The sequence below is a fragment of the Stenella coeruleoalba genome, assembly GCF_951394435.1.
Source record: "Stenella coeruleoalba genome assembly, chromosome: 11".
Lineage (NCBI taxonomy): Eukaryota > Metazoa > Chordata > Mammalia > Artiodactyla > Delphinidae > Stenella > Stenella coeruleoalba.
Genome location: NC_137157.1, coordinates 10,569,606 through 10,584,010, shown reverse-complemented (window position 1 = coordinate 10,584,010; position 14,405 = coordinate 10,569,606). Strand labels below are relative to the sequence as shown.

At 59.7% G+C, this 14,405-nt stretch overlaps 1 protein-coding gene across 2 annotated transcripts; it reads left to right on the top strand.

Moving 5' to 3' along the window:
- Window positions 1-1,290: 1,290 nt before the first annotated feature.
- Window positions 1,291-13,844, top strand: SH3BP1 (SH3 domain binding protein 1; the record flags this gene model as incomplete). 2 transcript variants are annotated; one of them, XM_079936150.1, is made up of 18 exons in its annotated part: window positions 1,291-1,616; window positions 2,764-2,806; window positions 3,039-3,143; window positions 4,286-4,362; window positions 4,672-4,783; window positions 4,875-4,951; window positions 5,453-5,591; window positions 6,151-6,219; window positions 6,371-6,461; window positions 6,883-7,028; window positions 8,007-8,118; window positions 8,472-8,553; window positions 8,644-8,724; window positions 9,255-9,371; window positions 9,919-10,016; window positions 10,351-10,516; window positions 11,527-11,632; window positions 13,719-13,844. In XM_079936150.1, exons 1-18 carry the CDS (start codon window positions 1,558-1,560, stop codon window positions 13,842-13,844), a joined length of 1,806 nt encoding a protein of 601 aa, XP_079792276.1. In that variant the 5' UTR covers window positions 1,291-1,557. The 2 variants fall into 2 exon arrangements, with proteins under 2 accessions (XP_079792276.1, XP_079792275.1); XM_079936149.1 differs by lacking the exon at window positions 13,719-13,844 and adding an exon at window positions 13,052-13,637 and having other exon boundaries at window positions 11,527-11,621.
- Between the last annotated feature and the right edge of the window lie 561 nt (window positions 13,845-14,405).

The following is a 14,405-nucleotide window of genomic DNA, read 5'->3' as shown; positions in this document are numbered from 1 at the left end:
GGGCCTTCCAGCTGGGAGAAGGGGAAGTGGGCAAGGAAACCTAGCCTGGGATCAATCCCCTCATCCTGGCCTGAGCCTTTGATCCAGGAGCCTCCCAACTTCCGGCCAGGATTCCACACTCGGGTTCCCTTTGCAGCCCCTCCCCATCCCACCAGGGTCTGCCTGGCTCTCCCTTTGGAGAGTTGGAGGGGTGGCCAGTGTCCAGTACGTGCCCATTGTGTGCCAGGCCCATGTTGGGCCCGGGGCACACTGAGATGTCTGACGTGGAGGTCCTGCCCTCAGAAGTGCCCAGTCTGCCCACCCACACACAGTAGGTGCTCAAGTAACCCTCAAACTGAACTGAAACTCCAACAAGGCAAAGCGCAGTAGGCGTGCTAGGACCCTACCCCAGGCCCCTCCCTCTCCCCCCCCCCCCAGCTCCTGATGCCCAAGGGGTGCAGGGGTTCAGACTAAGAAGAGCCTACTGCTTGCCAAAGGCTCTCATCTTGCATTAACTAGCAGTTACAGAGCATCTGCTGTATGTCCCAGTGTGTTCTGGGTGGAGAGCCCAAGAAATTGCTACAGTACCGAGTTTGGGGAGGTCAGAGCAGTATCCACGTCCTTGCCTTACAAGAAGTTAGTGCAGGGACTGAGGAAGTCTGCCGGGGAAGGGATTTCACAGACAGCGGAAACTCGTGGCTGGGGCTAGAAGACGGCAGGGTGTCAGGGAACTGCTCTGGGAGGTTTCGCTGTGGCTGGAGGGTGGTGGGGACCCCCGTGAAAAGGGCGATGGGAGCACTGGAGGAGCAGGCAGGAGTGTCTTATCCACTCTTCCAGGTGGGCAGCGTCAGGACAGCTGACCCACAGGCCATGAGAGACAGTGAGTCCAGAGTTCCAGGGACTTGTCCAAGGGCACGCTGCAGCAGCGTGGCCCCAGGAAGCCAAAGCCTCCAGCCCATCTTCCAGCAGAGGAGCAGGGGTTGACCTTTAGCTCAAGGTGGCCAGGAGGTCCTTCCGGAAGGGAGTCTAGGACAGCATCCTTTGGGAGGCCTAGATGGGCCTGTCCTTGGCCGCTGCCTCCTAAACATGGAACGCTGTTTTCCCTTTAAGAGGGTGCCAAGGTTATTTATACCCAGGGCTTGCAGGCCGGAGGGTGGGGCAGGAACCCAGGAAGCCGGGCAGGCGCGGTGGCAGGAACGGGCTTACCTGCTTCCCGCCACCGGGGCTGGGCGGGGAGGAGCGGGGAGGAGGGGCCGCACGCACAACCTGTGGATCTCCAGGCGGCCGGCGGACCCACACTCGCCGGGATCGTAGGGGGGGCGCCCTTGGGGGGCCCGGAAGACGCGAAGGAGCGAGAAAACAAACTTGGAGAGAGGAGTGACCTGGGGGCCGGGGGCGGAGTCGCCAGCGGGGGAGGAGAGAGTGAGCTGCAGCGAGAGCGCGGCTGGCCCAGGAAGCGGAGAGCGCCGCCCACCCACCCGGGGCGAGAGAGGCGCCGCGGGCAGAGGCAGGCTGGGCCGGGGGCTGCCGGGCCCTCGACCCCCACCGTGACCCCGCAGCCCCCAGCCCGCCCCCAAGATGATGAAGAGGCAGCTGCATCGCATGCGGCAGCTGGCCCACACGGGCAGCTTGGGACGGTGAGTGTCAACCCCTTCCCTTCCAGTCCCATTCTCACCCGGCAGGACCCTAGAGGAGGTGGGAGGTCGGGGGGAGACTGAGGACAGCTGGACAGCCACCTCTGACTGGCCACCTCTTTTCTTCCCTCTGAATGCCATCCCCTCTCCTAGCCAGAGCAGGAGGGGCAGGCGCTGGCCTTTGGGGGAAGGGGCACCCCTACCCCTGACTGGAGGGTGGGTGGAGGATCAAGGATGCTGGGTCTTCTCTGTCTCCATGAGCCCCTGAGTGGACGGTCCTCCCTGGCCTCACTTGTCCCCTCTGTACAAGGGGGGACTGTTAACCATCTCTGGTTGCCTGCGGGGGAGGGATGGTCAGGGCCCCAGACCTTGGGGGAGCAGCAGAGATAGGGTCCTGGCAGTGATGGGAGGAGGGGCCCCCCTGCCCTGCCCTGCGCCTCTTCCCGCCGTCCTCCAGCCCAGAAGCGTCCTTGCTTCTCTGTCTTGCTTCTGCTTTTCTCAGCCTCAGGTGGAAACATCCCCACATTCCCACCACAGTCCCTGAGCTGGTGGTGTGGAGGGCGGAAATTTGGGGAGCTCCCAGAGCCTGTCTTCTCTCCTCTTCCCCCTGCGCTGGGAGTTTCTCATTCTCTGGGCTCAGGGGAGCGGACTGGGTGTCCACAGACCTGCTGTAGTCACACACTGGCACAGATGCCTATATGAGCGTGGGCAGTCAGGCCGACTTGCTCGGAGCCTGTCCCCACGTGTCCCCGGGCAGGGGCCCAGGACCTGCCCACCACCACAGTCCAGAGCCCTTTGTAACCAACAGCCCAGGAGTCTGAGCTCGCACACTTCCTGTTCTTGGGGCAGCCTGGGCCTCCTCTCCCCAGGTCAGCAGAAGAGAGAGGCGCCCCCGGTCCCCGCTTCGGTTTCGTCCGCCCTCTCTGGGGACACAGCCCTGGGTGGAGGAGGAAAAAGCCCAGTATCCTATTCCCGCCCCCATGGAATGTGTTCCGACGGGGATGAGGCAGGCGGGCCACCCAGGGCGGCCTGACGGGGAGGGGCACTGGAAGCATCTGGGGTTCAGGTGCCCTGTTTGCAGTGGGGGGGCAGGAGGAGGTGGGGGTTTCCTAACCTGGGCCAGCTCAGCAGAAGCTGTCTCCCCCTGCAGCACCCCGGAGACTGCCGAGTTCCTGGGGGAGGACCTGCAGCAGGTATGTGCCTGGGCCGGCAGCGGGTGGCAGGGCAGGCCCATGCAGGCTGTCAGCAGAGGGCCAGGCAGGGATGCCAGTTGGGGGCCTGAGTTGAGTCATTCCAATGCTGTTGGCAATGGGGTCCCCAGGAGGAGGGAAGAAAAAGGTAGTTCCTGCTCTGGGGGAGAACAGGACAGTGGGGCATGGGGGACAACAGCCCCCCACGATCCATAACCCCTGGACCCCCTCCCAGGTGGAGCAGCGACTGGAGCCGGCCAAGCGAGCAGCCCACAATGTCCACAAACGGCTGCAGGCCTGTCTGCAGGGCCAGAGCGGGGCGGACATGGACAAGCGGGTGGTGAGTGGGGGTCCCAGGGAGGAGGGGCCTGGGCAGGACACCTCTGTCCAGTGGGGCAGCGGGGTCGGGGCTGGGGTCTCCCCACTAGTCTGAGTCTCTGGCACCAAGGGGGTGGAGACTGCTCTGTCCCAAGGCTCCTCCGGCACCCCACTCATGAGGTCCTATTTCTTCCCCATCCCCTTCTTGACGCCGCCCGCCTGCACCAATCTTCTGAGCCACAGCCAGGCTTCTGACAGCACCTGAACCTCTCTGTCCAATCAGCACCCAGAGCAGGTGCTCACAACTGGGCAGTCTGTGAGGGCTTCCTGAAAGAAGTGGCATTTGAGCTGGATTTTGAGTGTTACTCACTGGTCTTAACCAGTAGCCAGTATTTACGGACTGATTACTGCTAGTCTGTTACTAGGATATCTCCATGCATTGCCTCACTTACTGTGAAAACAACCTTAGGAGGAGGCTGCCCTTATTAGCACCGTGTACCGAGAAGGAAACAGAGACAGAGAGGTAAAGTGACCCACTCAAGGTCACACAGCTAGTAAGTGGCAAAACTGAGATTCGAATTCTGGTCTCCCTGACCTAAGCTGGTGCTCTGTACAACGCTAGGTAGGAATGTGGGGGGCAAACTTGTAACTGGGCAACAGTTCCGTGTGGCCAGAGCAATAGGGAACCGTGGAGGGTTTTGAGCTCCGCAGGGGCTAGGTCAGCCACAGATGCCCTGCGGCAGGGGAGAGGGCCCACTCTGAGGTTGTGTTCCTGGCTCCTCCGCCCTCCCTCTAACTGTGAACTGGGACAAGCTCCATGCCCTCTGTTTTTAGTTTTCCATTCAGTGATGGGACTTGGTCCATGACTCCTTCCTGCCCAATCGTGTGGCTTCTGGGAGGGGGCAGGGGGGCCTCAGATGGGTGGGGGCTCTGTACATGGTTACGGGGAGCTGTCACCTCCACCGTGCCTTGTCATCTTCCTGCTTCTACTGTCACCTGTGTCCGTGGCCCTCCTGGGTTCCCGCCTCCCCTGTCCACGCCCAGGGCCTTGCTGGGGATTCTGCCCCTAGGAGACTCACCATGTGCTCAGGCAGGGGCGTGGAAGCAACCCAGTGGGCGAGCGCACGCGCTCACGCTCACAGCCGGCCCTGCCCTTCCCTGCAGAAGAAGCTTCCCCTCATGGCTCTGTCCACCACGATGGCCGAGAGCTTCAAGGAGCTGGACCCCGATTCCAGCATGGGGTGAGCACGGACAGGGACCTTGGCCCTCACCTGGAGATGCCAAGGAGGGATCTGGGTCAGGAGAGGGTCCCAGTCAGGGAGGGCATCCACGGTGGAAGGATGACCAGGCTGGGAAGAGTGTCTGGGCTGGGAACAGTGTCCAGGTCAGTGAGGGTGGCCAGGCCTGCAAGGGCGTTGGGCTCAGTGAAGACGAAGGAGAGACAGAAGAGATAGGGGGTGATGGGGAGGGAGGAGGTGACCCTGCCCAGTCTCTCCAGAGGCGGGTGAGGGGCTGTGGGAGCCCGGGCCCACTGGGTGCTGTGTCCACAGGAAGGCCTTGGAGATGAGCTGTGCCATTCAGAACCAGCTTGCTCGCATCCTGGCTGAGTTTGAGATGACCCTGGAGCGGGACGTCCTGCAGCCGCTCAACAGGCTGAGTGAGGTGACCCTGCCCCCTCCCTCTGCCCCCAGCGTCCCCAGCCTCCAGCTCCCACCTCCGCAGCCCGCTGAACCCTTCCTGTGCCCGCCCCCAGGAGGAGCTGCCAGCCATCCTCAAGCACAAGAAGAGCCTGCAGAAGCTGGTGTCTGACTGGAACACACTCAAGAGCAGGTGGGAGCCACAGCCTCTAGGTGAGGTTCACTCCTGCTTCAGCCTACGGATGTGGCCACAGAGCTTCGAGGCCCTTCCCCCACCAGGAGGACGCTGCAGGGCCCACTGAGTACAGTGTGTGTCCTTGTGCACACGCCTGGTCCTTAAGAAGACATATGGGGACAGTGCATGTGAGGGTGCCTCTGTGCGCGTATGTGCATGTGCTTGTGCCAGCTGGGGTACCCAAAAGCCCGGGATAGCCATAAACAATCCTCCAAGGTCCCTGGATGGCGGGAGGGGCCCCACCCTCCACTCTGGAGGTGCGTGGCCATGATCACCAAGCCCACCACCAGGGGCTGCGCCAGAGCACTCTGCCCAGGGTGGGCAGAGACCCAACGCCAGTTCAGCTCTGGGATTCGCATCTATAAATTCCGGAACCCTATGTGGTCAGGCCTGTAGAGGGGCCCTTGGCTCTGGACATGCGATGGGGACGTAACCACCCCACCTTGGGATTCTCCCCAGGCTCAGTCAGGCAGCTAAGAACTCAGGCAGTGGCCAGGGCCTGGGCGGCGGCCCGGGCAGTTACACCACCACAGCCAACAAGGTGGAGATGCTGAAGGAGGAGGAGGAGGAGCTGAAGAGGAAGGTGGAGCAGTGCAAGGTGAGGGGCACTTGGGCTTCCTGCATGTGTGGTGGTGGCACGGGTGGGTGCTGTCCCCATTTCTCAGATGGCAAAACTGAGGCTCAGAGAGGTGACGTGACTTGCCCCAGGCCACATAGCTAGGAAGCAGCAGTGCCGGGATTTGAACCCAGGCTGTCAGGCTCCAAGGGCTGTGTACTTAGCCATCACCTTGTAGCCACTTCTGTCTATACCATACGCATAACACCTGAGAGGGAGAGACGCCTGTTCACCGGAGTCTCAGTGCGTTTGCTAAGTGAGTGAATGAATGAATGAAGGGTGGGTGAACAAATGAGGGGTGAGTAACACAAGGCACTGTGCTGAGGATATAGGGACACAGAGAAGAGGACTAGAAGCTGTAAAAGCCCCCCAAGAGTTCAAAGGGGTCCCTGCGGGCTGGCCCCAGGAGCAAACCGTAAGCAGAGAGAGGAGAGCTGGTTGTGACCCTCCCCGTACGGCTTGGGCAAGTTGCTGTCCCCTCCAAGCTTCCCCGCTGGGCCCCAGCCTCGCTGGTATAAGCCCTCCCCTCTCTGTCCCCAAGGACGAGTACTTAGCCGATCTGTACCACTTTGCCACCAAGGAGGACACCTATGCCAACCACTTTATCCACGTGAGTCCAAGACCAGGCTCCTGCCACCCGGAGCTCCGGGGCCACTGAGACCCCCTGCGAGATGGTGGGAGGGAGGGGTCTGCGTTTGTGGCCCCTGGGGGAGGCTCAGCTTCCCTCACTTCCCCCCGGGGGTGCCCCCTTGTCCCCATAGCTCATGGAGATTCAGGCCGATTACCATCGCAAGTCTCTGAGCTCGCTGGACACGGCCCTGGCTGAGCTGAGGGAGAACCACAGCCAAACAGGTGGGGACACAGGCAGGCCCCGACCCCCACCCCTGACCCCCACCCTGCTTGGGGCACGTTAAGAAGCTTGCACTCCATCACGAAAGGCAGCAGGGAGCCAGAGATGCGTTCTGAGCAGGGGAGCGCTCAATTAGATTTGCGATGAAGAGATTGCTCCAGCTGCGTGGACGATGGAATGAAGGGGCAGGACTGGAACCCTGTTAGGAGGCAGGAGGGAGGTGACTGTGTCCGGGACTGGGGTGGGGGCAGTGGAGGTGGGCGGATTCAAGAGATGTGTTGGATAATTTCAGGATGTGTGGCATGGGTGGTCAGGAGGGAGGTGGGAGCCCCTTGAGAACGTCTGGGGATGCCCCTGTCTGCCCTGACCTCGATGCTCAGAGGTGGGAAGACCCTGGGCCGCTGATCTGTCTCGTCCCTGCAGACCCCTCCCCCTCGATGATGGCCGCCCCCTTCTCCAGGGTGTATGGGGTGCCTCTGGGAACCCACCTGCGAGAGCTGGGCCGGGACATCGCCCTGCCCATCGAGGCCTGCGTCATGATGCTGCTTTCTGAGGGCATGAAAGAAGAGGTGGGGCTCACTGGAGTGGGTGGGGAAGGAACACCAGGGCCCTCACTCGGTCCCACACCTCCCACACGCTGCCCGTCGCTGGGACCTGTAATCTCACCACCATTAGCGTACAGGTGCCGGGAGAAGGCGTGGCCGCCTGCTGCTGAACTGATACCACCTCCCACTTAACGATGCTCACGTGGGCCGGGCACTGTGCCATCAGCCCTTTGCGTTCCTTGTTCCATTGGATTATCCCAATAACCCTTGGTGGGAGCCCTCACTGGCTCCATTTTGCAAGGGGGAGGCAGAGGCCAGTGGGTAGACGTGTCCAGCAGGTGAGAAAGTGGCGGGGAAGCCGGAGACTCCACGTGAGTCACAGCCACACGCTGCCCTCGTCCGTCCTTTGCACCTCGGTCGTGCCAGTGTATCGGCTGCTTTCCTGAGGACAGACCCTTAGGAGGTGGACCGCACCCAAAGGCAGACCTAGGCTTCAGGACAGTCCTGCTGGGCCTCCTATCTCCCTTTCAGTCCTAACCAGACTCCTGTCTCCCCACGACTTTTCTGAGCTCCTCCCAGACTTCCCGGTTTTTTGTTGTTTTTTTTTTTTTGTGGTACGCGGGCCTCTCACTGTTGTGGCCTCTCCCGTTGTGGAGCACAGGCTCCGGACGCGCAGGCTCAGCAGCCATGGCTCACGGGCCCAGCCGCTCCGCGGCATGTGGGATCTTTCCGGACCGGGGCACGAACTCATGTCCCCTGCATCGGCAGGCGGACTCCCAACCACTGCGCCACCAGGGAAGCCCCTAGACTTCCCCTTTTGCTCAGAATCTTAGACCTTAAGGGTCGAGAGGAACCACGAATATGGTGGTGTTCACTCCGCCCACCAGCCCAGTGGGCCCCCGAGGCCTACTCCAGGCCATGAGTGGGCCAGGGCCTCCCAACCGGGGTGTCCTGCCCCACTCACCCCTCTGTGATCCCCACCTTCCCCCTCTCGCACCTCAGGGCCTCTTCCGTCTGGCCGCCGGGGCCTCGGTGCTGAAGCGCCTCAAGCAGACAATGGCCTCGGACCCCTGCAGCCTGCAGGAGTTCTGCTCTGACCCCCACGCTGTGGCAGGTACCTGCTCTGAGGAGCCCTGGGTGGAGAGCCTTCCCCCCAAATCCCTTCCCTGAAGCTGCCTGAAATGATCCTGTGATAGTTTGGCTTAAGGCCTGATAATCTGAGGAGACACAGGAGTCCTTAATGTTGAGGTCCATGGTGAGCCCCCCGAAACGTGTGTATGTTTTTCTGCGGACAACATCACTAGGCTTCATCATTTTCTCAAAAGGGCCCGTGGCCCAAAGAAGTGATCAGACCTAGACATGTTAGTGTGAACAAGAGCTAAAGGTTCCTAACATGGAGAGAGCTGAGGCCTGGGGGTAAAGTTGGGGGCTTGGAGGGCTGCATCTGAGCCCCCGCCACCACTCCAGGTGCCCTCAAGTCCTACCTGCGGGAGCTGCCGGAGCCCCTGATGACCTTTGACCTCTATGATGACTGGATGAGGGCAGCCAGGTGAGGATGGTGGGGGGCAGGTGCTGGGGAGGATGAGCCTACAGAGGGGCCACCCAGGGCAGGCTCACCAGGTCTCTCCCCCGTCCACAGCCTGAAGGAGCCAGGAGCCCGGCTGGAGGCCCTCCAGGAGGTGTGCAGCCGCCTGCCCCGCGAGAACCTCAGCAACCTCAGGTGAGCCCCCAGCCCACACCCAGGCCTCCCCCAGCCAAGGCCCAGCTGCCACTTCAGGGCCGTGGGCTGGTATCCTTGTCCTAAGCAATATTTCTGAAAATACCACTTTGATGTATTAACTGTATTTTCTTTATGCTAGACATCGAACTGAACACATACCTTGAACCTTGAAGCCACACCACCCGGCTTTAAATCCCACCTCTGCCACTATGTGGTCCTAGGCTAGCAATTTAACTCTCTGTGCCTCTCAGCACAGAGTTAACTCTCAGCACCCTCATGTGGAAGACTTGGAGCATAACAGTCCCTACTCTAGGGTGGCTGGGAGGTTCTCAACTTAGTGCCTGACACGTAGGTGGTGTTCAGTAGGTCAGCTAATGTAACTAGTAAAAATGTTCCTCGATGTCCTGTGCGGTGTCTGCCACTCTTTGGCAATCCCAGGCTGGAGAAGGCTCAGGTCCTGGGGGGCCTCCATGGGTGCTCATGGCCCAAGATGCCCTGCCCCTGGTCCAAGTGCCCCTCCCACGCCCCAGGTACCTGATGAAGTTCCTGGCACTGCTGGCCGAGGCGCAGGAGGTGAACAAGATGACACCCAGCAACATCGCCATTGTCCTGGGGCCCAACCTGCTGTGGCCCCCTGAGAAAGAAGGGTGAGTGGCCACAGGTTGGGGGGAAGGCGGCAGTCCCCTCCCCCCCCACATCTGCTGCTTACTTTTCCCCTGGGCCTCAGTGTCCCCATCCTTGGAGTAGGTTGAGCAGCTGCAATTGTCAAAGCTGCTGTGACGAGCAGCCAAAGGGATCATGGATCCCATGGGGCTTTGGAGATAGGCATTCTGGGTAAAGGCAGTAATGGGGTGCTTGGTGGCCTGTTACGGGGAGCTGGGAGCCAGAGATCTGATTCTAGCGTGCCCCCCCTCGCCCCCCACCTTCCAGAGATGGGCCTTAGGAAGTCACTCTGGACCTTCATTTCCTCACCTGTAAATGGGAGAGAAACTAGACAGACATTGAGGATGTTGCTTTGGGAGTTAGATGAGATAATAAACGGAGAAATGTTTTGTAAACTGTAAAGAGCTGTGATATGTGAGCGGTTGTTATTCACCTGGTCCTTGTGTCCCCAGTGCCCAGCACAGGGCCAGAGAGTTGGGGTCACTAGGCTTTGCTAAATGATGACTCACTTTCACTTTCTTTTCGTCCCAGGGACCTGGCCCAGCTGGACGCAGCCTCCGTCTCATCCATCCAGGTGGTGGGCATGGTCGAGGCTCTGATACAGAATGCAGACACCCTCTTCCCTGGAGGTAAAGCTCCCGCCTTTGTGAACGTGTCCCTTTTTGTGCCTTCATCTGCCCAGCTTGGTGCCCTCCAGACTCAGCTTCAGTCCCTGGCAACCCTGCAAACTCACCACGAGGCCTGGAGGAAATGGCTCCTCCACTCTGAGCCTCAGTTTCTCATCTGTAAAATGGGGATGATGATGCCTGCCTCGTGGGATTCTTGTGAGGCCCACCTGGGAGTGGGAAGGCGAAACATGGTCCAGACAACATCCGGAGAAAGGGAAAGTGGTCCCAACACGGGCTGAGGAGGGGAGGCCTGCGGAAGCTCTGTAAGTTCAGATCTGCTCCCTTCTGTCTGCAGATATCAACTTCAACGTGTCAGGCCTGTTCTCAGCGCCTGCACCCCAGGACAAGGTCAGCGACAGGCCGGCTTCCGAGGAGCTTCCATCGATTGCCACACCCACCCCGGCCCCTGTACCAGCTCCGGCTCCGGCCCCTGCCCCAGCCTCAGTGGCTCTCAAGGAAAGGTAAGGACTGATGGGTATGAATGGCCCCTGTCCTGGCCTTGAGATGCCTAGCCTGAGACACCATCTCTCAGGGTGTCCAGTAGCATTTTAGGAAATATAATTATTATATTTTCATCCCAAATACCAGGTTTCCCAGTTTGGAGTGAGTAGGATAGAGACCTCACAGGCATATTCTTAACCTCTGATGTGTTCCCTTCTGTGTTATATGGTTCTTTACTGAGCACCTACTGTGTGCCAGTCGCTGTTTCAGACCCTGGAGATTTAGGGAACTAGGGAACTGATCATTTTGGAATGTGTAAATTCTGTACCTTCCAGTCTTCTCTTTGATCCTTTAAATCAGGAGGTTTAACACGGTGCCATGTTGCCTCCGTACCCAGCGGGTGTTGATCAGTTATCACAGACTGCTGGGGCCCAAACCATGAATTTCCTCCGATGAGCAAGACTGACAAATGCTGCCCTTAGAGCTCGCATTCCAGGGAGTGGGGAGACAGAATCAACCAGAACACTGATAAAGGCACAGTATAATGTCAGGCGGTGATGTGTGCTACGAAGGACAGTAGAGCAGGGTCGGGGGGTCGAGTAGGGAACAGGAGTCAGGCAAGGGGGGCTCAGGAAAGGCCTCCCCAAGGAGTAGCCAACGGAGCAGAGCCAGGAATGAGCCCTGGCCTCCTCCCCTGCTTCTCGTCCGTTCTCTGGCTTCTAGTGGCCAGAACATCCCGTAAAGATCCCATGGAGGCTGAGAGCTGAGATACCGGGGAGGCCCTGCTTTCTACCCCACATCTTGGTCACATGAGGGACCTCAGACACTGTCGCAGTGTCACGCAGCAGCCAGGGCTCAGTGGATACAAACTCTGGCCCATGCCAGAAGCATCTTATCAGATCCCAGGCCCAGCCACAAAGTGGTGGAGAACAACTCCTGGGAGGACCCAAACTCAGCCTGTTGGCTGGGAATCTCCCCAGGATTCTGGGTGATGGCCAAGGCTGACCCTGACCCTCTCCTTCCCTCGCAGGGCAGAGTCTGAGGCACCCCCCAGACCAGCCTCCCCCAAGGTCAGTAGGAGCTCCCTGGAGGCAGCGACCCCAACAGAGGACATGGCTCGGAGGAGTGAGTTGGCTGTGGGAGGAGAAGGGGGGCAGAGGGTGGGCAGGGAAAGGGGCCGGGCAATCCCAGACTGTCCCATGTTTTCAGACAGCCGGGGAGACCAGGAATCCGGGTGGCTAAGGGCCCAGGTTTGCTGCCGGACACTCTGGGTTCAGATTCCAGCTCTGTGACCTTGGGCAGGTGACTTCACCTGTCTGTGCCTCAGCTTCCTCCTCTGTGTAATGGGACAATAACTGCACCTGCCTTGTAGGGCTGTTTGGAGAATTAAACGGTGCTGCCTGGCCCATACCCAGCACACAATAAATGCTCGATAAAGGTCAGCGATTGAGTGTTGGGGGTGGTGGAGTTCAGTCCCTCAAGAAGACCAGGGATCACAGAGTGAAGAGGGAGGATGGGGTCTTCAAAAGACAGCGAAGGAGGGTGGTGGTGGTGGTGGTGGTGGTGGTTTGGTAGCCTCCTCCTGAGCCCCTTTGGTGCGTTCACCTGTTCAGGTGGCCTAAAGCCAGGCAGGTGAGGAGGCCGAGGGTTCAGGTGCAGAGTCTGCCAGGGTAACTAGGACACTTGGGACACCCAGCCCAGGAGGCTCTAGAGTTTTCCACCTGGATGGGACTAGGTGGAGCAGCGTCAGGAGCCTCTGGACCAGCAGGAGCTGGCAGGTCGCACAGGGACCTTCTTACAGGAGGGGGCTTCTAGCCACCTTTCCTGGATGGGGTGCAAGCAGGATGTTTGCTCACCGGAGCACAAGTCAAAGGACGGTCACAGCATCACCTGCACTGGTCCTCACGTCAGCCCTGCGAGGTCAAGGCTGTCATCTTATCTCACCGATGAAGAAACTGAGGCTCCCGGGGGCAAGTGATTTGCCCAGGCCCTCCAGTGGGTGGAGACAGAGCTAGGACCAGGGGCCAGATGTCCTGCCCCACCTAGCCCCTCGGCTGCCTTGTGAGGATGGACTGTGCAGGGGCATCTGAGCGCTGGGGTGGGGCAGTTCTGGTGGGCTTCTGAGAGGAAGTGAGGAGGACCCAGGTGGCAGGTGGAACAGGCAGCAGTTCTTTATTCAGAAGCTCTGTACTGAACACGCACGCTGCGCTAGCCAGCTGGATGTCAGCTGGCCTCACTCAGTTTACATTCTAGTCAGGGAGACAAGCAATAATCGAGCAGAATTAAAACTGACGAGATCATTTCAGAGGGCAGGAAGTCCCATGAAGAAAATACGACCGGAAAATATGCCAGTAACTGGGGCAGGGCGGGGGAGGGGCCCTCTAGCTGAGGACAGACGTGGACCGAGGCCCGAATGGTGAGCAGCCAGCGTGGAAACTGTTCCCGGCAGAGCGAACGGCAGATACAGCAGATTCGAAGATCCCAAGGTGGCGTCGAGCTGGGGGATTTGCCGCAGGCAGTGTGAACGCCTAACCGCCCCTCTCCTTCCTCCACAGCCAAGCGCCCAGCGCCGGCCAGACCCACCATGCCGCCCCCCCAGGTCTCCAGCGCCCGCGGCTCCCCTCCAGCCCCACCCCCGCCCCCTGGCTCTGGCAGCCCTGCGACCCCCCGGGCTCTGCCCCGCCGTCTGGTTGGCAGCAGCCTCCGGGCCCCCACGGTGCCACCCCCGTTGCCCCCCACTGCCCCCCAACCTGCCCGGCGCCAGAGCCGGCCCCCACCAGCCTCCCCCAGCCCGGCTTCCCCAGGGTCAGCCTCCCTCGTCCCAGTCTCTCTGAGCGCACCTGCCGATGTGGACCTGGGGGCGGCCGCAGAGGAGGGAGGGGCCCCTGAGGCTGCAGGCAGGGCCCCCACTCCCCCGGTTATCCCCCCTCAGCCCCGGCCCAGGAGCCTCGCCTCAGAGACCGACTGAGCTGGCGGCTTCTCCCCGACAGCCCTCAGCATCCCCTCCTCCCCACCTTGTCCTCCTAGGACACAGCCCTCACCCCTCCCAAGGGGGTGAGGGCCTCCAGCCTTTGCCTACAAGTGCCTCGGTGTCCGCTGGGTCGGCCCCCACGGCAAGGAGGACTCAGGACAGTCCTCCACTTCCAGACCTCTCACTCTTGGCTCCACCCTGGGCTTGGGGGCGCCCCTCAGCCAACTCCCCACTCTCTGGCAGGGTCCCAGGGGAGCCGCCGGAAGGAAGGAGACGCCTGCTCCTACAGGACTTTTATTTTTCTCTTGCCAACATATTTTTTTGTAAGGCTGGTAAATAAATTATTTTGGACAAAACTGGAGCAGCTGCCCAAATGATAGTTTTATTTTCTGTTCTTGAAATAAAGAAGCCACTTTGATAACGGGGAAAAAATTACCTATTCTTTGCCTCCTTTCTTTTTCCCTGTCTGAAATAATACCAGCCAACATTTTTAGCACTTACTCTGTGCTACCCATCGTGCTTTTCTATGCATGATTTCCATTTAATCCTCTTCCAGGGAAGTAAAGCCCATTACCTCTTACAGGTGAGGAGACTGAAGCTCAGAAAATGACCAAGGCCACATGGCAAGTGAGGCATGGACCTGGCCCAGGTCTGCCTGATTCCAGAGCCTGGATCAGTCCCTCACATCCTGAGCAATTTATTTAACTTCTTGAAGTCTCCTTCATCTGTGAAAACATTTAACAACTTCCACCACAGAAATGTTGGTTTGAGGATTAAAAGAGACACACTTGTAAAGACCAAGGTACCGCCCTTGCACACAGAAGTGCCCTATAAGTGATGACTGCTTGCTGTTTCCCCCAACCTGTGGTGTTCTCTGTTCCCGGAGAAGGCAGGGAAGGCTCCCCTGTGGAGCAGGGATGGATCTGTCCTCAAATATT